This window comes from Nannobrachium achirus (genome assembly GCF_963921795.1).
Source record: "Nannobrachium achirus genome assembly, chromosome: 21".
In the NCBI taxonomy this organism is placed as follows: domain Eukaryota; kingdom Metazoa; phylum Chordata; class Actinopteri; order Myctophiformes; family Myctophidae; genus Nannobrachium; species Nannobrachium achirus.
In genome coordinates, this window is record NC_137828.1 from 15,434,895 (window position 1) to 15,457,394 (window position 22,500).

General features: G+C 41.9%; 1 protein-coding gene across 1 annotated transcript in view; it reads left to right on the top strand.

Moving 5' to 3' along the window:
- reck (reversion-inducing-cysteine-rich protein with kazal motifs) overlaps positions 1-22,500 on the top strand; it is a 224,212-nt gene that overhangs the window by 139,947 nt on the left and 61,765 nt on the right. Inside the window, exons 15-16 of the mRNA XM_080752182.1 lie at positions 1,939-2,061; positions 8,398-8,563. Coding sequence (XP_080608308.1) covers positions 1,939-2,061; positions 8,398-8,563 — 289 coding nt within the window. The remainder of the gene's footprint in view (positions 1-1,938; positions 2,062-8,397; positions 8,564-22,500) is intronic.

Here is a 22,500-nt window from a genome sequence, read left to right on the forward strand (position 1 = left end):
ATCTTTGAATACGTGTATTTTCAAAGCGAACGTTTGTAACTCAAATGTTGCTTCTGCGTGGTCCCTGGAACTAGATATTTTGAGATGGGGGGTCCGTGGTCAAATACATATCAGTTTGGGGGTCCTTCACATGAAAAGGTTTGAGAACCACTGACATAGTAGTCTCTCAAGAACCGACTAACTGAGCTCCAGTTAAGTGAAAAGGACCTTTTCTTTGACGATGGCTGGCCAGATTGCTGACATAGAAAATAGGAAAAACCTATTTTCTATGTCAGCAATCTGGCCAGCCATCAAAAAAAACCTATTCAAAAGACACTTATAGAATCGGGTCAAAATTCAAATTTTCACAATTTTTCAAAAATAGCAGATCTACAAGCTCGCAGCGCGGCACTCGGTGCCGCGCTGTGAGCTTGTATATCTGCCATTTTTCAATAGCTAAAGCATAAACTAATGATACACAATAATGTGTACCCATTCTAAATCGGTTAAATACCAACCAGTCCTGCATACCATCTCAGAGCTGAGCTACAGGTGCAGACTTTGTTTTTATATTTGGCAGCCAAGGACATTATACCCACAGACTGGTTGTTTGAGGGTTTCAACAACTTGGGATGCCCAAAAAGGCCTGGCAAAGTATTGCGCTGTCTCTGCTATAATTGGCAGCCGCCACATATGGCAGAGACACTGTTGTTACTTCTACCCACAGAGAACTGAGTGAAATGCTTATTGTATCATGAAGACAAATGCCATGATTTTGTGAAATAATATGTGTGTCCTTGTATGCTCTCCTCTCCAGGCATGTGCACACATAGACATCAAAGGGGGCTTGAGCCCCTGCCCTTTTATCCCTCTGTAAAATTACCCTCTCCAGACCATGAATGCAGTTTTTACTATGGTGAAAGAAATGCAAATGCACTTCCATGCCATACGTGAAGGCAGCATTCAAGACATTTGCCTTGTCCTAACTCTCCTGAACTGTCAAGCCCTGAAAATAGCCGACCTCGACACGTTGTGAGCTTGGAGGTCTGCTATTTTCGATATTTTCACCATAAGGCCCTTTTAGAAATGTCAGCCCCCCCCTGCCTCTCTAACATCCCCTGCACGTCCCTGCCATGATTGAGAACTGAGTGACATGCTTATTGTATCATGAAGACATTTGATTGTGTGAATGTGACCTTACTGTACCAATAATATTTGTGTCCTTGTATGCTCTCCTCTCTTACGCTCTCCCAGTGGCGTCAGTTCAGAAAAAGCTAAGGTATGGCAACATGACTGCTTCGCGCGCGTGCAAGACACCAGTCATGTTGCCATACCTTTAGCAACAGACATGATACATTTATTTTAAGAAGTACATTTTACTTTCCCCCCCGTTTCTACGGTTTCTTGAGCTGGATATGGCAGCCTGGAACGGTTGTTCAAGTGCAGCTAAACTTGGCAAGTTAGTAAACGTGCCACAATTAACAATAATGAATTGCACCTGTGCAGCTGACCTGTGGAACCTGGGAATATACCACTTTGTCAAGATGGGGAGAATACAAGTGTGGAGAATATAATTATAATACCTTGTTAAAGTGACCATTTTGTTAAATGTTGCATTTGTAGTTATTTTGCTGTAAATTTAACAACATAATAACCAGCACAGATAGACGAAGAGACATTCATGGATTTATATTTAGAACTAACTTTTATCTTCCCCCCTGGACCCAGGGTATGGCAGCTGCATACCCCTGCCATACCCAATTGATGCCCCTGCGCTCTCCTGACCTATGTGTGGACATAAATACATTAAAATGTGTGTGTGTGTGTGTGTGTGTGTGTGTGTGTGTGTGTGTGTGTGTGTGTGTGTGTGTGTGTGTGTGTGTGTGTGTGTGTGCGTGCGTGCGTGCGTGCGTGCGTGCGTGCGTGCGTGCGTGCGTGCGTGCGTGCGTGTGTGTGCAGGTCATGGGACATCCTTCATGGTAGACTGTCACCAGTGCTCCTGCTTCGCCGGCAAGGCGGTCTGCTCCACCCGAGAGTGTCTGACTGACAACAGCTCTGACGAGCAGCGCAGGAAATTCACTGGTATGTCTGTGTGTGTGCGTGTGCGCGCATATGTGCTAGAGGTGTGGATTCTACAATGCATCCCGATTCGGACCGTGCACGATTCCGCATCAACGCAGGGGCGTGACATAATCGACCATTTTAGCTGATCGATTTAATTGGATTTAAAGACATTTACAAGTTCTCAGTCGCCACGACTGATGGTCGTGACTGTCATTTGGATTCCAATAGAAGCCTGTAATGTCTTCTATTTCCCTCTGTGTTGCGCGGTGAAAAGAACGATATAGAAGCATCTAGTCGTGCTGCATGCATTGAGAGCTTATTTTCATAATATTTATCTGTGGAACCGAGTCAAACTAAATGTATGGCCTCAACTCCTACAATTCCAAGTGCTTGTCAGGGTGAGGGGTCCCCAGTTCAAATATGATGACTTTGAGGGGTCGTGGCCTGAAAAGGTTGAGAACCACTGGATTAGAAGATCAGCCCTTTGGGATGGTCTCCTTTTCAAGTGGCTCCTCGAGCCACTTGAAACACAAAAACGTCAAGCTAACAATCCCAACAACACAGAACACAAAAAAGTACTCACATGTTTTACTCTAGTAAAAGTATCAATAATGCAATATAGAAATACTCTGTTACAAGTACATGTCCGGAATTCAAAATGTACTAAAAGTAAAAGTGCAAAATGTTTGAAAATAGCCGATCTAGTTACTTTACACCACTGACAGTAACATAACATCAACCAGGACATGCCCATAAGGTCTCTCTCACCATCGCCAACAACCACCCTAAATCCTGATGTCATTAACACAATTGCCCCATCTACAAGCTCACAACAATCGCGACGCGTTGTGAGCTTGTAGATCGGCTATTTTCAAAAATCCCATGTATAAAATAGGGCTACAAGTGGTCTGTGTATGTTTTATAATATTCTAATGTATATCTGCAAAGTATCTAGTAACTAAAGTGTTCAAATAAATGTAGTGGAGTAAAAGTACAATATTTGGATCCGAGATGTAGTGGAGTAGAAGTAAAAGTACTGGAAATTGGAAATGCTCAAGTAAATTACAAAATTGTACTTACTGTAAGTACAATATCTTAAGTAAATGTACTTAGTTACTTTACACCACTGACAGTAACATAACATCAACCAGGACATGCCCATAAGGTCTCTCTCACCATCGCCAACAACCACCCTAAATCCTGATGTCATTAACACAATTGCCCCATTGACGTAGATCTAGGTCACGTACTGTTAGAACGGTGGACCGCCGCTGACAGAGATCTAGGTCATGTCTGTGTTTTCAGCGATTATGATCAAGCCGTGCTCTCCCGCAAACCGCGAGTGACCCCAGGACTCGCCCCTTTAGTTAGGGCCCAGATTCTATGGGCCCTAACTAAAGAACGGATTATCACGGATAGAATCTTTGTCCGGGCCTCTCCACGTTATCCCAACCAGTTCTAGGGCTGTCACAATTATTACATAATCGTCTATATAATCGTGATTATTTTTCATAATCGTCATAATCGCTTGTAGATCGGCTATTTCCACCATCAATGTTATTTTTGTCAAATATGTCAGTAATTTCTTTGTATATTTAGGTTGTGTCATATCTGCCATGTGCAACTTCAAAGCCTAAAAGCCAAACAGAAATGTAATTATCAACGACAAAAAACACAATTAAATCGTTAATCGCAATTATTTGAGAGACAATTAATCGTCATATAAAATGTCATATCGTGACAGCCCTAACCAGTTCCTTTCCCCTCCATCAGGCGCCCCGGCTGGCCAGGGGGAGGCAGTATAGAGACCAGGACTTGTGCATGTTTTTTTTGTGAGGGTATCAACCCTAGGGGACACGGGGAGAACATGCAAACTCCACACAGAGTTAGTCTGGCCACATGGTGCGTTCCCTGGCAGACGCGGACAAATGAATGAATGAATACCTGGCAGTGACTTTGTTAAGATTATGACACCTGAATTATGACACCCCGATAGTGATCAACAAAGCCCTTGAAATAAGCCCTTGGGCTTTATTATAATTGTTTGTTTGTTTTATCCTCGGTGATGCTATATAACTGTATGTCAAGAAAGTGCTATGCCATGATTTTTTTATGTCCAAAGGAGAAATAACGCACATCCTCCATTCTTCGGTGCCGAGCTATAACTGACAATACTAGAAACAAAGAAGGTAGCCCGCACTCACTGTTAACTGCTTTAGTGCCTATCCCGAACTAGTTCGGGATGATTTGGACCGTCCTGGGTGCCTATCCCGAACTAGTTCGGCTTTTAAAAAATATATATTTTTTGTCTTTTTTTTGTCTTTTTTTTTTGAGCCGGGCCGCCGGCCGTCATCTGTTTACACAGCCCGCGAGAGCGTCGCGCCGCCGATATTTACCATCCACTCCAATGCAATCCAGGATCTTTAGAGCTCATTTTCTCTGTTCCATGCATATCCATGAGGTGTGCAAGGTTTAATCATGGCTAAATCGCCGAAAATAGGGCTTCTAAAATGCTTGGTAGCCAATTGCTAACTTCAAGCTAACTTCATCCTGTCCCTGTTGATGACACAAAGGAAAGTGTTCAGGCTTGTAATGGCTGCACAGGGCTTGTGCTGTTACAGCACTTGTGGATGGGTGTTTTCTATGGCCACTGGGTGCCCTCTAGTGGTGAAAAGGTGGCATTGAAAGCGTTAAGTCGCTCCAAGCTTTTTATTGACAAGCAGCAAAAAGATAAACGTTTCGACTGGTTAAAGTCTTCTTCAGTATAACCGGAAATAGGAAACAATGTCTTTAAACACTGGTGGTGATTATTAGCCCCACCTGGTGAGCTGGAGCGAATCAGTGATACATGATTGATGATTATAGACATGATTCAGAAATACAATTTAAAAATGATAGGACATGATTCAAAATTACATGATTATTTTTTTATTTATTTTTTACATTTTTTAAACAAATATACATGATTTTCTAAAAATAGGTACACAATATATTGGTTCCATAATGTTGTACTTCTTTTATAAAGATCTTCCAAAATCTTACAAAAGATCAAGTTATCAAAACTTCAAAATTTCAATACACTACTCGAGGAGGCACTGTCCAGCCCCGACCTTTTTTCAGAACCTCTTCTTGAACATATCACCCAATAACAATGAACATACAAAATGCTTAACTTATAAAAAAAAGGCCTAATGTCGAACTCTTTGTTGAGTCCCATTGGTGCCATAGTTTTTTATGTCACCAAGTAAAACTAATCAATCATGTTTTCAAACTCACATCAAATCTTCCGGTCTCTTATCATTTGTCCTCTCTCAATCTCTCTCTCTCTCGCTAAAATATCATCTCTGCCGGGTGGAAACCTGTTACTTTTCAGGATCCGAATTCCGAAATATCAAAGTAGCAGATCTACAAGCTCGGAACGCGGCGTGAAGCGACGCCCTCTGAGCTTGTAGATATGCTACTTTAATATTTATGTGTGATGCTGTAGTGTGATAAAGTCGGGCGTTCATTTATGAAGAAAATGTGGAGATAAGACGTTTCTGCCAGAGAGCGACGAGATGGGGGGTGTATGCAGGAAAGGTAGTCGGGATCGGATTCGGAACTCAAACCTGTGATACGCTGTCATGGGTATTAACACATCTGGTGCCAACCCCGAGTTTCCCGAATTTGAAAAGGTACCACCCCTGTGCCAACCCTGCGTTTCCCGAGTTTGAAAAGGTACCACCCCTGTGCCAACCCCGAGTTTCCCGAGTTTGAAAAGGTACCACCCCTGTGCCAACCCCGAGTTTCCGGAGTTTGGGCCGTTTTTGAATATATATATTTTTTTTTTCACCTCCAGAAATGTATTAGGCATGATCGCGATCGCGAAATTGCATGTTTAACCCCCATACCAACCCATTCTTTCAAACATGGCAGCCATGTTTGTTTACATCTGAAGAAAACATAATGGCTAATAAATCATGAATGCCTGAACGGATATCCAAGCGGATTTTTTTGTTTGAAAGCTGTGAACAGTGTGCACACATGTGGTCATCTAGGCATGGGCGTGCACGATCCGTGCACTATAAATTACATGGAAGTCTATGGAGACCATGGCATCGCGGGACATTGAAGAGAAAAAATCATTGCAACATAAGTGTTAACATCCTAGGTGCCCAGACGGTTACGCCAACTGTCCAGGCTCTCTCTCTCTCTCTCTCTCTCTCTCTCTCTCTCTCTCTCTCTTCAATTCAGTTCAATTCAAAGGGCTTTATTAGCATGAGAAATAAAAGTTTACATTGCCAAAGCAGAAGTGTACTGTACATTGTACATGATAGAATACAATCAAAATAAAATATGTACAAGTGAAAGAGTTTTCATGTATCAAGGTTACATGCAGACACAGACGGTGCAGGGATATACACAATGATTATAGTCTTCAAGGTGGTTGGGTTCCATTTGATATCCTTCTCCTATCACAGCAGCTCACAAATCTTGCTGCTGTGTTTGCACATTGTTGTACTTCACCCAAAAGATAAGGGTGAAGTTTTCTATCTAGATCAGGGGTGGGCAACTTTATGATGGAGAGGGCCACTATATTTCCACCTTCACTCCAGAGGGCCACAATGCAGTGCGACGCGTTTTGAGCTTGTAGATCTGCTATTTTTTGCTTCTTTTGAATTGGATTCCTGAATAATTTATGTAATTTTTTAATTGGAATCCTGAAATGTACAAATTGTATTTCATTTCAAATGCATTTAGTTATACTCATGTTAACTTCATTAACTTAAATACTGTACAAATACGTTGGATATGAAAAAAAGACTAGGCCTACTATACTAGTCATTAAGCTACTAAGATAGACTGACGGAATTAAAACGGGTCATGTTTGCATGTTTGGAATTGTAACAGCTGAAATCAATAATATATCAGTATTCAGATATTAACCTGCGGGCCACATTAAGTGAAGGTGGGGGCCGCATGTGGCCCCCGGGCCGCCTGTTGCCCATGTATGATCTAGATTATATTGACCTGTAAAGCAGTGGTTCTCAAATTATGGCCCGGAGACCCCTAAGGGGTCCTTGGAGGGGTTCCAGGGGGTCCCCGGCAAAATGTGTTACCGTGGCTATTTAAAAATAGCAGATGTACAAGCAAATAATATCAATTTGGGAGTACAGAGTAGGGGAGAAGATGGTGCTGCATTTTCCCGGAAGGTGTCTTGTTTCACAGTGCGGTGTCCCTGCAAACGTATTCCCCACTGGGAAAAAAAAACGTTTCTACTTATCCCACTCCGTCGGTTGTGCTTGCAATAAACATTATTCAAATAAAACAAAAGTTATACCTATTAACTGTTCTGCTGCTGTTGACGGCGCTCACCGTCATTGAAAGGGTTAATACCATGGCGCCGTTGACGGTGAGGACTGTCAATCTTACTGTATATACAGTAAAGATATTATTACTTACTGTACGTCGCTCCGGTCCCGCCCGCATCGGTAATGTCCGCGATTTGTTTACAACGCACGTCGGGCGTGCACGCGAAGTTAACGTCCTCCATAGTAAATCCATTGAGAGGCCCATAAAGAGACCTAATTTTCTCCAAAAGGGACATTCTTATACAAAGGATGGTCTCCACTCTCCAGTACTGTACACAAACGCTGGGCGCAGCCATGTTCTCTTCTGGGCTCACACTGTCATGTGACTAGATGACGTAATCGTTGCCGTCAAGTGATAATCCAAAAAAACAAAAACAACCCCCTTCCAGCCCTTCAAAATAATAGCGGCGGCCTATGGAGGAAACGGCGTGGCACCGAGGCACCAAGCAACCTTCAGATTAAGAGGCACTATTAGTGTTAAGAGCGAGTTAAGAGCTACAATCTATTTTTGTTTGTTTCGCTAGGGGATGTAAACAGACCCGCACCGCATAGCTTCCCTTTAACGCAGCACTTCACTTGTACCCTTATTCTGAGAACTTTAGACAAAAATAGCAGTTCTACAAGCTCACAACGCCTCGCAGCGCAAGGTTTGGTGTAGAGGGGAAAAAAGAGCACACTAAGTACAGAGTGAAAGGTCAAGTTTATTACTTGACGGTCCAAGTGGTTAAATATCTGAAAACCCAAATTGACATGAATCAGAAATACACTGATGGTTTTGCTGTCAAACGATGAAACCATATGGAATCTATGAACAGGTTGTGGGGGTCCCTGCTTCATCTCTCTCTCAACTAAGGGGTCCCCGACTCCCCGGCCTGAAAACATTGAAGACCGCTGTGCTACATAAATACATTTGATTTGATTCTCCCCTCTCTCTCTCTCTCTCTCTCTCTCTCTCTCTCTCTCTCTCTCTCTCTCTCTCTCTGTCTCTCTCGTCCCGTGGCAGGTCTTCCGTGTGGCTGTCCGGACCAGTTTGTGCCGGTGTGTGCCAGCAACGGCCGCACGTACCCCAGTGGCTGCGTGGCGCGCTGCATGGGCTTCAACCAGTACGTGTTCGGACACTGCCGCGTCAGCCAGCCCTGCTCCACCAACCCCTGCCAGAGGAGCCAGAGGTAGTGTGTGTGCAGTGGGGGAAAAGTACTCACTTACTTTACTTAAGTAAAAGTATCAACACTGCAAGATAGGAATATTCTGTTAGTGTGCGCCCTTAGAAGTAAGCCATTTACCATGAGAGGGAGTGGGTTGTTGGCTGATTTACCACTGTTTATAAATGAAGGAAAACACAGTTGCAACATGCAAGGTTATTTAGTTACAATCAACACAACAGTGGGCGGGGTCCATGAGCCAACTCACGGTTGTTGACTGATTTACCACTGTTTTAAGCCAATCAGAATCCAATATCTGAACATGAGACCACAAAAAGTAGTAGTAGTTGTTGGCGCTAACATTATTATGTTGCTATGATTTTTTCTCTTCAATGTCCCACGTTGCCATGGTTACCATAGACTTCCATGTAATTGCGCAATTGTGTAAAAAGTGCACGCCCATGCATAGCTGATGCACCACATGTGTGCACACTGTTCACAGCTTTCAAACAAAAAAATCCGCTTGGAAATCCGTTCAGGCATTCATGATTTATGGTCCATTATGTTTTCTTCAGATGTAAACAAACATGGCTGCCATGTTTGAAAGAATGGTTTGGTATGGGGGTTAAACATGTTATTTCGCGATCGCGATCATGCCTAATACATTTCTGGAGGTCCAAAAAAATATTTTGAAAAAAAAAAATGTTTTTTTTTGTTTTGTTTTTTTAAACGGCCCAAACTCGGGAAACTCGGGGTTGGCACAGCGTTGGTACCAATACAAACTCGGGAAACTCGGGGTTGGCACCATATGTGTTAAACAACTATTCTGTAGTCCCAGACCAGTGGTCAACGAATGCTGCTGTGTGCAGAGTGACACGGACTTTGGGTGAAATTTGCGTGAACTCTGAGAGGGGAGATGACTGGATAATAATATTCTGTTTATAATGGTTGCAATGTTAAAAAGAAAAATGTAACTATAATCGAAACGAAATACATATTAAATATGTTAAATAAATTTAAAAAAGGATAAAGAATTTTACAAAAACATTTTTTTGACGACTTTTCTGGTTATACTAGTCGACTAGTTGGTAGATAGATAGATACCTTTATTATCCCAAGGGGGAAAATCAGTTGCCCAGAGGCAGCATAAGGTTATTTACAAAGTTACAGAGAAGTATGAAAAAGATAAAAAGAAAAAATAAGAACAGAGTACAGGGTACAGTAAGTACAGTAAGAGCAAGGTACAACAAGAAAGGGAACGAATTATATATATATATATATATATATATATATATATATATATATATATATATATACATAAAGTGTTCTAAAGCACAACTATCAATGTGCGAATGTGCGCACGCTCAGTGTGGGAGGGAATAAATAGAGTATGCCCACAAAAAAAAAGAAATCTAGAACACAGCACTGAATACAATGCACATGGCACAACAAGAAAGAAAACAAATTAGTCTTTAATAAGGATTTAAGAGTTTTAGTCACAACCGGGAGCATAGGCGACGGGTAATGAAGGCTAGGCCTTCCCAATTGCTATAATTTATGTGCGCAGCGTTATATACCGGTAGGCTGCTTTGAGTGTGTGTGTGTGTGTGTGTGTGTGTGTGTGTGTGTGTGTGTGTGTGTGTGTGTGTGTGTGTGTGTGTGTGTGTGTGCGGTTGCTGTAGCCCCCCACTGGCTCCAGTGATGATCAGTTGATAATTCAGCAAGGCTAAATTGGTGGTCGTGCTTCAATTCGGATCGATCGCCATGCGTCATGCACTGACATGTGATGATGATGCGCGCAGTTAACCCTTTAGTTTCTTTGATCACTCACATACATTTATCAGGTCATACATCCACTTAGTCATTGTTACAGGTGATCAAAAGGAATAGGCTGAAGCTGAAAGCTTATGAATGCCTATCCTAGTATACATGGAGTAATTACATTGATTGGTTGTTGAAGTGTTTAAAATGTAAGGATACATCGGCCTATAGCAGATATGAGAAAATAATGAAGAAAAGGAAAAAAACAACAAAAAAACAAAAAAAACAACAAAAAAAGAATTTCCATATACTGTACATCGTTTGACATTTTTTTCCCCACCTAAGGTCATAGCCACCCTCCCTAACAACAGTTAAAGTGGCTAAACAACAGATTTTTATGCTATAATAGCTAGTGGTGTTGTCGAACTTGAGCGTGTGAAAACGATGCTCGCAGATATTTAGCTGTGTCAAAATAATTTGTGCCGTGATTTGCAAGGCAAAAATGTACAGGGAAATCATTACTGGATTAAAAACAAAACAGAGTGATAAAGCAGAAGTCATGCTTCAGCCTGAGGGCTTTATTTTATAGTAATGACTGAATCACTGTACTTTATCCTGCTCGTTACACACCTATTTACAAGCATCTATCATTTGACATGATGAAATCCATTTAAGACGGTTGCCAGACTCCATATGACCTGGAACGCATTTTAACCATATTTTTTTGCTTCAACTATTGAAAATTAGCAGATCTACAAGCTTTTTTGAGATTTTGAATATTTTTGACCCGATTCTATAAATGTCTTCCAAATCCTTCTTTCCGATCAGTGGTTCTCAAACTTCTTTCATGTCAATTACATGTATTTGGCCGCGGACCCCCATCTCAGAATATGTTGTTCCAGGGACCACCCCAGAAGCAAATATTTGAGTTACAAATGTTCGCTTTTAAAAATGTATAGTCAAAGATGAGCAAATAAATAAAATCACAATTTTTCAAAAATAGCAGATCTACAAGCTCGCAGCGCGGCACTCGGTGCCACGCTGTGAGCTTGTAGATCTGCTATAGAGTTCTAGCGCAGCCCTCACGCCTACGCTGCCCCGCCGATGCGACCAATATGTCTGAGTCATAGTTTCGGGGGCGTTCAAATCAGATCAAATCAAACATTATATATAGTACATTTTCAATGACCAAGGTCGGACAAAACGTGCGGCACAGAAGCACGATAAAATACAGACAGACAAGAAAACGAGACAAGAAACGAAAAGGGGGGGAAAAGGAATTAAGCAAATCAATTGAACATGACACTACCAGAAAATTAAACGACATGGGGCACAAAGCACATTTAAAATACAGACAGACAAGACAAAGAGAAAATAAATTAAAACATCGAAAAAGAAAGAGTCAAACAAAATGGACATGTGCACAACAAGAAAATGAAACAACATTGCAAGGTCAAATAGCATTAAAAGCTAGCGAAAACCAATTAGTCTTTAATAAGGATTTAAGAGTTTTAGTCGCAACCGGGAGCCACTGGTCAGCAGATCAGTGGTGAAAGTGAGCCGGAACGGCCGGAACTCCCGTTCCGTTAAAACATTCGGGCCGGAACGGCGTTCCGTTAAGAAGAGGAGAAGCCAGCTGTCAAAATCCCATGTTAAATAACCTGCCACAAACGCACGTCCAGGAAGAAAACAATAGCCTATACTAAAGTCAGATTAACATACAGTAGGCTACTCACGTGTTACTAGTTAGACTATATTTTCTGATAAAGTGCTTCTAAATTATTCCCGTGGGTTTGTGTAGGTCAGTGTGATCCAGTCTGTTTGCGTTTCAGTGTTTGTTTGACACGGAGCGAGTGGGTGGGACGTTCGCGAACGAATCGAGTCTTTTGAACGGCTCTTTGAAATGAACGATAGGATTCGGTTCACAGTAGGGAGCCGTTCCTTTCTAATGAACAGTGGTGGGAAAAATACTCAATTTCTTTAGAAATATCAATACTGCAATCAAGTAAAAGTTTGGAATGTTAATGTACTTGAGTAGTAGAAGTATCAAAATGTAGGCCTACGTCTTTTGAACGGCTCTTTGAAAGGAACGGATCCCAGAGATCCGGCTCACTTCAAAGAGCCATAAATCCCATCTCTAGGAGGACTCGTGTCTGTGCCTGCATGCGGCAATAAATGCAGAATAGACCAAAATGATTCAATTCTGCATCTGGAAATGGGAGATGTAGTGGAGTAGAATTAAAAGTATTGGAAATACTCCAGTAAAGTAGGCTAGGCTATACTTAAAACCTGTACTTAAATACAGTACTTTAGTAAATGTAGGTCTACTTAGTTACTTTAGATAACTGGTTATAATAAGGGTAATAATAATATATATAATAATATAATAAATATAATAATAATGTATATGCTTACCCTTCTGTATGGAACAATGAACAATATGAAGAGGCTTATTATAGAAGGGCAGCAGGTGGGCCTCCCAAAATGCAGTTTTCTATGCATTTCAGGGGTTTTGGGGGATTAGAGCTTCCCAAATTTTTTTCGGCCGCGCGGTTCCGGCAAGAATTTCAAACCACTTTCACCACTGCAGCAGATATTAGGGCTCTGGTTGGGATGTAGGTTATGGCCACTGGCGCCTATTCAATGGAGCCAAGGGGAGCAACGGCTCCCCCAGATCTGCCGCCCCCCCCCCCCCCCCCCCCCCGCAGGAATATTGCGTGCCGATCAAACAACGTGAAGTGCTTTTGCGTACTTATTTAATTATTTATTTAGCGTCAGACCCTAGCTCTGGCGTCACTTACTGCACGTTAACTTTTTCTCTGCCATTTTAAACATAGCTGTAGTAAGCAGCTGCCAAATTGTCCTTACCTTTTAGCGTGGGCACGCGCACGCATCGTGCACAATCTGTGCGCGACTCATCTAGTAGACGTGTAGACTCGGTGACAAGCTTTCGAATACAAAAAACCCCATTGAAAAAGACATATCCGTTGCCACGCTGTATCTCTGCTTATCAGCCAGTGTTTACATGAAAAAGCATTGAAAAAAGCCAACTGTGCGCTATGGTAACACGTGGACACGTTCGCGCACAAAACGCACAATATGTGCGGGGATCATAATCCAGGCGTGTAGAGACTGGATCAAAGTTTCCAAACGCAAAAATCCGATTGAAAAACGAGTGTTCCATCGCCGAGTAGCTTTCTCCTCTGTTACACAGTAAACCAATGGAGGCGGGACTATGGCCCAGGCTCAGACTGGATACGGAAAGCTGGATCCGGTCCAGACCGGAAATGACCGGATACAGTTAGGGGGGCGGGCCTAAAGAGCCAGAATCAGCGAAAATCTGCGCTAATACTTTTAATCCTTTCATAATGATTAAAGCTAATTAAACTTTACGGGCTCTACGGGCATGGCAGCGCGGTACAGCGGGAAATCTACGGTCTCTACGGGGATCGCGAGGTATGAGTTAACACGTACGTCCTTTAAGTAGACCTAAAAATAAAAGTAGTGTGTTGACTAATCATTACAAGTGTCTCTTATTTCTCTTATTTTGAAATCCGATTTTAGAGGAAGTCCGTCTTAACCCAGCTGCCATGACACTCGAAAATCTAGTGTAACTAAGTAAACACAGACCCACGTGGATTAAAAACAATATATTATAGCCACAGTTCATATCTCCGCAGCAGCATATATGTGAGTAGAGCATCTCATCTGTCTCTCTGTCTGTGTCTCTCATGCTGGTTTATGTCGCATCACAAGGCTTTCACGTTGTGGGAGCAGAGCTTGTTGCTCCAATAAAACGCTTGCTGTGCAGTTATCAGGTGCAAACGACGCATCGCCGGCGTCTTTTCTCTTTACTAGGCTATTATTTATATTGTCTTGCATGAGCAACTACGAGGTGTGCACTGTGCAGCATATCTTGATACAATCTGCCATAGTTCTCCATCTATTCATCATTGCTTTTAAAAATGGCACTGTTGAATAGGATAACTATTTAATGTGCAGCTCTGAAAGGCTTGCATAGACCTAGTGTTCTATTTATTTGGTCATGTCAGAGCCTATTAAAAAAAAGGTGCGCACCAAGCAACATATCCAGGTCCTCTCCTGAAGCCCCAAAGACACCCGAAAATGACTTAATAAAGGAAACCCGTTTTAGTCGTTTTAGACGACTTTATAACCGCAAATAACCGATTTTCGGCGAAACATTGAGCAGCATGGAGCATTGGAGTTTGGGAGTGCACAGAATGTCTTGACAGAAAGTAACTCATAACTTCTCTACGGTGGATTTTTATGAAACACAAACTTTGCAGATAGAAAGAGGATGATTCAAGCTTTCAGTACAGCCGCAATGTTGGTGAGTTTAACTTTGTTTAATACAATCAGAAAGGACTTTCCAAAAATAAGATCAGGATATTCAACAACACAACAAGGAATAAGTCAAGTCACAGTATGTAAAGAAAGAACCTTGAGGTGCTATATAAAAAAGGTGCTATATAAATGCACCATTAAAATATGGAAGGGGCGGCCCATTTTGGCCGTTAAAAACAAACAATAAATTCTGAAACCGACGGGGAGCCAGTAGGAAAGGAGGACTGGGTCGATATGGTCATGGTCACGCTTTTTCTTGCCAGTGAGGAGGCGAGCGTATGCCTGCCATACAGAGCATTGCAGTAATCAAGCCTCGAAGAAATAAAGGCGTGGGTGTCTCTCTCTAGGTTGGATGGGAGCAGACAGGCCTTTATCCTGGCCAAAAGTTGGTAAAAACGTGCCTTGAACTCAGAATTGATCTGCATGTCACATTTTAACCCATTTAGAACGGGTACACATTATTATATTGTGTATCATTATTTTATGCTTTAACTATTGAAAAATAGCAGATATACAAGCTCACAACGCGGCACCGAGTGCCGCGCTGCGAGCTTGTAGATCTGCTATTTTTGAAAAATTGTGAAAATTTGAATTTTGACCCGATTCTATAATAGCCGGGGTTCCAGTCCCTCAAAATGGGAGAGGACCTGTGATGTTCTGCCGCACTTTTTATTTCTGTTTTATCTATTAGTTTGGTCATTAAAAACTGATTCACAGCCAAATCGCCAAAAATCGCCATTTTGGGGGGGGCTGAGGCAGCCAGATCGCCAAACGTCGCCTTTCTGATCATTTTCTGATTTTTTTGGTATTTTTTGACATTTTTAGAGCAAAAACTGACCTTTCTAGGTTCATATAAGCTTAAGCAATGATTTTGCGATGGAAATGACGTCATCGCCGGAAACCGGAAATCGAGCGTTTCTCCAAAGTAAACAACCATATTTTTTTACATTGGAAGCAATTACAGCAACTCCGCTCTATCTCAGCATCAAAACGTCGGATTTTGATCCGGTTTGAAGTGTCTGTGCGTCTATTGCGCATCTAAGGCACATAGTCGCTAAATTTTTTAGACCATCAAGCGCGTGTATGGCGTGCACGGGTCCCGCGCCGTTCCATGCTAACGCTAATGCTAAGTGGATGGGCTGGTTGCTAATTTGAGGCCTTCTAGCAATCGCCAGAGACCTTAAACGTTGGCGACATCTAGTGTACACTATATAGACTACAGCCTACCAAAATGTCATGCATATGAGGGAGATCTACTGTGACTCTGAAAAATTAATAATATTCCTGGCAGTTTAGGCGCACAAGCATATTGTAAATGGCTGTGAGTGAGTTAAGGTCCACAGAATGAGAGGCCTGCTCTGCCGGAAACATCGCGAAAAAAAGTTATGGCCATTTGTACATTCACTGTCCCATTGACTCCACTACACAGGAAAGGAAATATATTATAAAAAAGAAGAATTCTGCTTTAAGTAGCATGTGAGGGGTCAAACTGGAGGGTTTTCATGATTCTGAATCCATTGCAAGCATTTGTTTTGCACAAAAAACATTCCTTGGGCTAGAAAACGGACCCAAAAAAGTGTGAAAAGTGATGAGTCATCACTTTTCACAGTCATCACAGTAATGACTTTTTTTCGCGATGTTTCCGGCAGAGCAGGCCTCTCATTCTGTGGACCTTAATGACCAAACTAATAGATAAAACTGAAATAAAAAGTGCGGCAGAACATCACAGGTTCAACCCTATTCCTTGAGCTTTTGGGCATGTGGATCCCCGACTAATAAGTGTATAAGGTCCTTTTCACTTAACTGGAGCTCAGTTTGTCTGTTCTTGAGAGACTACTATATCAGTGGTTCTCAAATATTTTCATGTGAAGGACCCCCCCCAAAAAAATTGGCCACGGACCCCCATCTCAAAATATTTAGTTCCAGGGACCCCCCAGAAGCAAAATTTGAGTTACACATGTTCGCTTTGAAAATACATATATTCAAAGATTTGCACACATTTTCACGACTTTTTCAAAAATAGCAGATCTACAAGCTCACAGCGCTATGTGCTATTTTTCACTGGTTAAAGCATTCAATAATTCTAGGCCTAAATCGGTTAAATTGCATTCAAAAGTCACATCAAGGTTCTTAACTGAATAATGGATACTGGCACTGAGACGACCAGGCTGGATGATAGCAGAGCTTGATTATAACTTGCTGTGTCATGTCCTGGTCTCTGAACTAAAACATGATTGAAGAGCATTCATTCGCCCCTGCTTTCAATCGGTATTAAAAAGAAGTTAATCCATCTATAGCCGTGTTTCCATAAGCTTATTCGCTTCATCACAGGTAACCCATACAACACCCACCACTGCACTTTATACTCTACAGTTGGTTGGCCCGCTCTCTCCGTGAGACGGGATCATCACTGGTTCATTTACATTTATAAAGCCCTTTTAAAGAAATCACCAGTATATATATCCTCTCTACTAATACCAAACCCCTCCATTCACCACACACGCTCTCAAAACTATCTCCCACAAATAGTTCCCACAGCCTATACCGAACTTGGCAAAACAGCCTTCGGTTTTAGTGCTCCTTTTAGTTGGAACGAGTTACAAGGCATTTTAAAATTAGAATCCTTGATTTCTTTGGGACGATTAAAAAATCTGCTCACAAACCTAATTGTTTTTGATTGTCATTGTTTTAATTAAGCTGTCTGTTTTATTGTTTTTGTACTGGTCTTTGCTTATGGTTTTGTATAACATAACTTGTTTTGCTGCTGTTCTTACTCTTACTATTATTGTTGTTGCTTGTTATTATTGTAATCTCGGCATTCTTGAAAATGAGGGCCTGCCCTCAATGTATTCCCGAGAAATAAATAAAGGTTGAATGAATGAATGAATGAAAATAGGAAGCAAATTATCAGAAATTCGCATTAAGACAAGGCGAATTTAGCCTGTTTCCATTTGCGGGTGTCATTCGAATTAGCGACGGTCGCATGAGTTGATCGGGCAGATTTTTTTCAGACCGAACCGAGACGTGAGCACTGCACGTCTGACTGCTGTGACTCGATCGCTGCACAGTGCACACTCATCCTGCAAGTTTCAGAGTCCTCTGGAAGGTGGCCGATCTGCAAGCTCACAATGCGACGCGGAGATGCGAGCTGCTGTGAGTTTGTAGATGGGCCACTTTTGGCACGCAACGCCGTGTGATGAGGAAGGGTTAGCCACGGATGGCTTAATTGGCTTGACTCCGGGAGGTGAAAACGGGAGGAATTTACACACGGTCCGTGTCACTCCGTGTGTAACAAACAACCGGTTTGTTTTGTGGGCTAACGCTATAGGCTATAATGGACGTTAAGGGGCAAGGGAAAGTGTTAAAGAGGCGGTGCCATAGTTTTGTACCTTTTCTGGTTTTCATGTGTCTAGGAGGTTGACAGTACTTCATTAGACCCCCTGGTGTGGTTGTTATGAGCAATTATGTATTGCCTTTCTATTTGGGTTTTAGCTGAAGGCTGCCACCTTGTGAGGTCAAACGTGCCGGTCCAAAAACACAGATACTTATTACATCACAGAATCAACCCCTCCCCTAATTACCATTCACCCAACATACATGCGTGTGGCTAACTTCAGCTGGGTCACCACCCACCATGACAACCACGCATACCAAAGAACTGGTGGGTGTGGCCACATAAAAACATAATTTTAACTCTTTCCGTACACTTTTTTGGAAAAGATCTTCCTCCTAGTATAATTATAATAGTAGATAATCATGTTTTAGAGGGGGGGAAAATCATGGCACCCCATCTTTAAGTTGGAGGACGATATGGACCCAGAAAGTCATAATGTATTCGCATTTATTGTCTGACCCGTTTCCATTCACATTTAGTTTATTCGATAAAGCCTCAAAATCCACCTCCTCAAAGCGGATAAAGGTTTTTGCAGATAATGAAAGTTTATTTTCGAATTTTGAAGTGTTTCCATAAAAAGATTTAAGCGAATATGCCTTAATGTGCATTAAGATAAGAGGCTTTATGGAAACGCCACTAATGAGACAATTTTGCAACGACTGAAAAGAGTCAATGCTGTTCACTTTCAAGGGCAAGCAATGAAATTAAATATTTAGCTTTATAATGAGTGTACCTATGAGAAGCATATGCAGCAAAAACAGGATGGGACATAGGATAGAACACTGAGGAACCCTCCCAGGTAAGGGGGCCACACTTGAATAGAATGCACCTTGTCTAACTTTAAAACTCTGGTCAGTCAGGTATGACCTGAACAACTGTAAAGGCGGTGCCAGTGGTGCTCCGGTCTTGTCCGCAGGGTCATGTGGTCCACTGTGTCGAAAGCGGCTGTCAGATCAAGGAGCTCCAAGGCGAGGGGGAAAGTTGGCCTCACAGCTAGAAGGTCCTGAGTTCGAGTCCCGCTGGGGACACTGTGGGTGCTGGGGGTGTGTTCTCTCCTCCGTGTCATCAGTGCCCACATCCTAGGTGGGTTTGGCAAAAGGGCCTTTCTGTGTGGAGTTTGCATGTTCTCCCCCTGTGCCCTCGGGCAGGTACCCTAATAAAAAACATGCAGTAAAAAAAGGATCACCAAGGCAGCAGGGCTTCCCGTGGTTAAAATTAAACCATTTAAAGATGCTCTACCCATCTGTCTTGTGTCCCTGTTGTGCCCAGGAGATGTTTGTTTCTGTCGGTCCTTGTCTTCAGTATATGTCCATTATGGGCATATTGGTTAAAGTTATACTATGTAACTTTTTTTATAAAACAAATCTTAAAATTGTCCTAACTGTTAAATCGCTAAAGTTTTAGAACACCCACTCTGTTATTTTCAGCTTCTGAAGCCTTCTCTTTATATGTTTTCTATGAGTTGTGAGGGGGGGGAGAATTTCCCGGCAAAATGATGTCATCTCCCACATGATACACTACCGGCCAATCACAGCGCCGATCATACACCACCGGCCAATCACAGCGAGTCTTGCTGTCTCTTTAGAAAATAGCTTCCCTTAGCAACTGTGTTTACATTGGTGAAGGAATCTTGCATGCTACTCCCTCAATCCTGGTCTAAAAATGACGGGAGACGGCTCTATGGATTCGTATCGGCGAGGCGGAGGCGGTCGCGGGGGTCGCGGTGGCCGTGGTGGTCCGCGGACCCCCGTTCCGGTGGTCCGCGGCGAAAAACGGCCGAATAAAGCAATACCGCTACTGACCACTAGTTGAGCAGCTTCCACAGTACAGCTTTAAATCTGTGGTTCTGGAAAACGGAATAACCCACGCACGTGCATGGGTGGATTGTGTGCATTGAGGAGGAGAACATTGAGGAGGAGAAACCTGCTAGTGTCCAACAGTTGCACGTACACAGGTGGCGAGTCTAGAATATTGAACAAACAATTTGAAAAGTAAATTTAGGACTGAGTGTGCAAGGCATAACAATAATGCTCCAAATCCCTGCGTGGTTTCCAACCATTACAACATCAGAAGCTGTCTGTTTGTTGTGTTCTCTTGCCTTGTTCCATTCCCTCAAATGTTAAACTGGACCTGAGACGGATTGAACCCCTGTTAATCTCTCTCTCCACGGGTGTCCTTTCATGAGAACATTTTAGCCTGGGGCAGCAACAAAAAAGAACGGCAACAAACCCCAAGAGCCCCGCTAGCTAAAATAGTAGGTCTGCAAGCTCACAATCAATGGTGTAAAGTAACTAAGTACATTTACTTAAAGGGGAAGACCACCCATTTTCAATATTGAACTATGTCATTAATATACCTTAGAGGAGTTGTGTGGAAATAGAAAAAAAGTTCCCCCCCCTTCTGTGTTGCCTAGAACTGGAGGATTGATTTTGGGGTTTGTATTGTAAAGTACAACGACGGTGTGATGTCATCAAGTTGTACTTTACAATACCAACCCCCAAATCAATCCTCCAGTTCTAGGCAACACAGAAGAGGGGGAACCTCCTCTAAGTTATATTATATTATATTATATTATATATATATAATGACATAGTTCAATATTGAAAATGGGTTGTCTTCCCAATCTCAGAGTCAAATATTAGGGATGTCCCGATACCACTTTTTTGCTGACCAAGTACAAGTACGAGTACGTAATTTGAGTACTTGCCGATACCGAATACCAATACTGTTGTAAGTTAAGTTTCTTTACAAGTGCTTACATAGTGTGTGGCGCTCCAAAATAAAATGCTTTAAATAATTATGTTGTCATGCCTAGAGTGAGAGAAGGTGAAAACACTGTTCATTAGTTGAACTAACACACACAAAACTGTGTCTTAGGACTTTTGATATGTTGTTACCAACATATTTATGAAACATATCTATCTGGCGCTGCCGCGAGGAATATCGGACGAGTACGAGTACAGCAAAATAGGCCGGTATCGGGGCGAGTACCGATACTGCGAGTACCGATACCACATCCCTATCAAATATTATACTTTTACTCCCCTAAAGTTTGGACTGAGATTTTGATTATTATAAAACATAGATTAACCACTTTTCATACATTTTCGTGAAAACATGGGTCATTCTGCATAATGAGTATACTTTTACTTTTGGTACTTAAAGTACATTTTGATGGCAATATTTTTGTACTTTTACTCTGGTAAATTTTGAATTCTGGACTTTTAACTTAACTTAACGGTATTGATACTTTTACTTAAGTAAAACACTTGAATACTTTTTCCACCACTGACCAAAAATACCGATGCCAGGTTGAAAGTGGTTAATACATGCAGTACTTTTACTCCACTACATTTATTTGAAAACTTTAGTTAGTAGTTACTTTGCAGGTATAAATTATAATATTATAAAACATACATTAATCCACTTTAGTTGTTTAGCCCTATTTTATACCTAGGCTATTTGATAATAGCCAATCTACAAGCTCACAACGTGACGCGTTGTGAGCTTGTGGATCTGCTATATTCAAACATTTTATACTTTTACTTTTGGTACTCTCAGAATATTTTGAATGTTTGATGCTAATACTTTCATACTTTTACTCAAGTATATTTTGAATTCCGGACTTTTACTTGTAACAGAGTAGAGTTGTTTTACCACTTGAAATACACAGACGATTGTGCTGCCAAACAATGAATCTATGAACAGGTTGTGGGGGTCCCTGCTTCATCTCTCTCTCAGCTAAGAGGTCCTTGACCTGAAAACATTGAAGACCCCTGGCATAAAATAAGTGGTTTTGAGTTATAGATGTGAACACTAGGGGGTGGCAATTCCCCTGAGACCCCAAAATATGCCCCCCCTCTCTCTCTCCCTCTCTCTCTCCAGCTGTGATTGACTGAGAGTGTGTTTGTACAGGTGCTTGTGACTATGACTGCCGGGGGGGGGGGGGGTAAACGGTCCTCCAGGCCTATATATCAGTGCAGAGTATGTTTTTTTAACCCCCCCACCCACCCATCCATAATACAATAACCCCCTCCTCTCCTAACCCTCCCTATACACCCCCAGTTTAACCACGGGGCGTTTTCAGATGGGGGTCCACGGGCACTTCTTGATTTAGAAGGCGTTTGTATAATCGGCACGCACACGCACACGCACACACACACACACACACACACACACACACACACACACACACACACACACACACACGCGATTATGACATTTTACATGGCGATTAATTGTCACTCAAATAATTGCGATTAACGATTTAATTGTGTTTTTGTTGTTGACAATTACATTTCTGTTTGGCTTTTAGGCTTTGAAGTTGCACATGGTAGATACTGTATGACACATAACCTAAATATACAAAGAAATTACTGACATATTTGACAACTTTATACTTCAAAAATAACATTGATAGTGGAAATAGCCGATCTACAAGCTC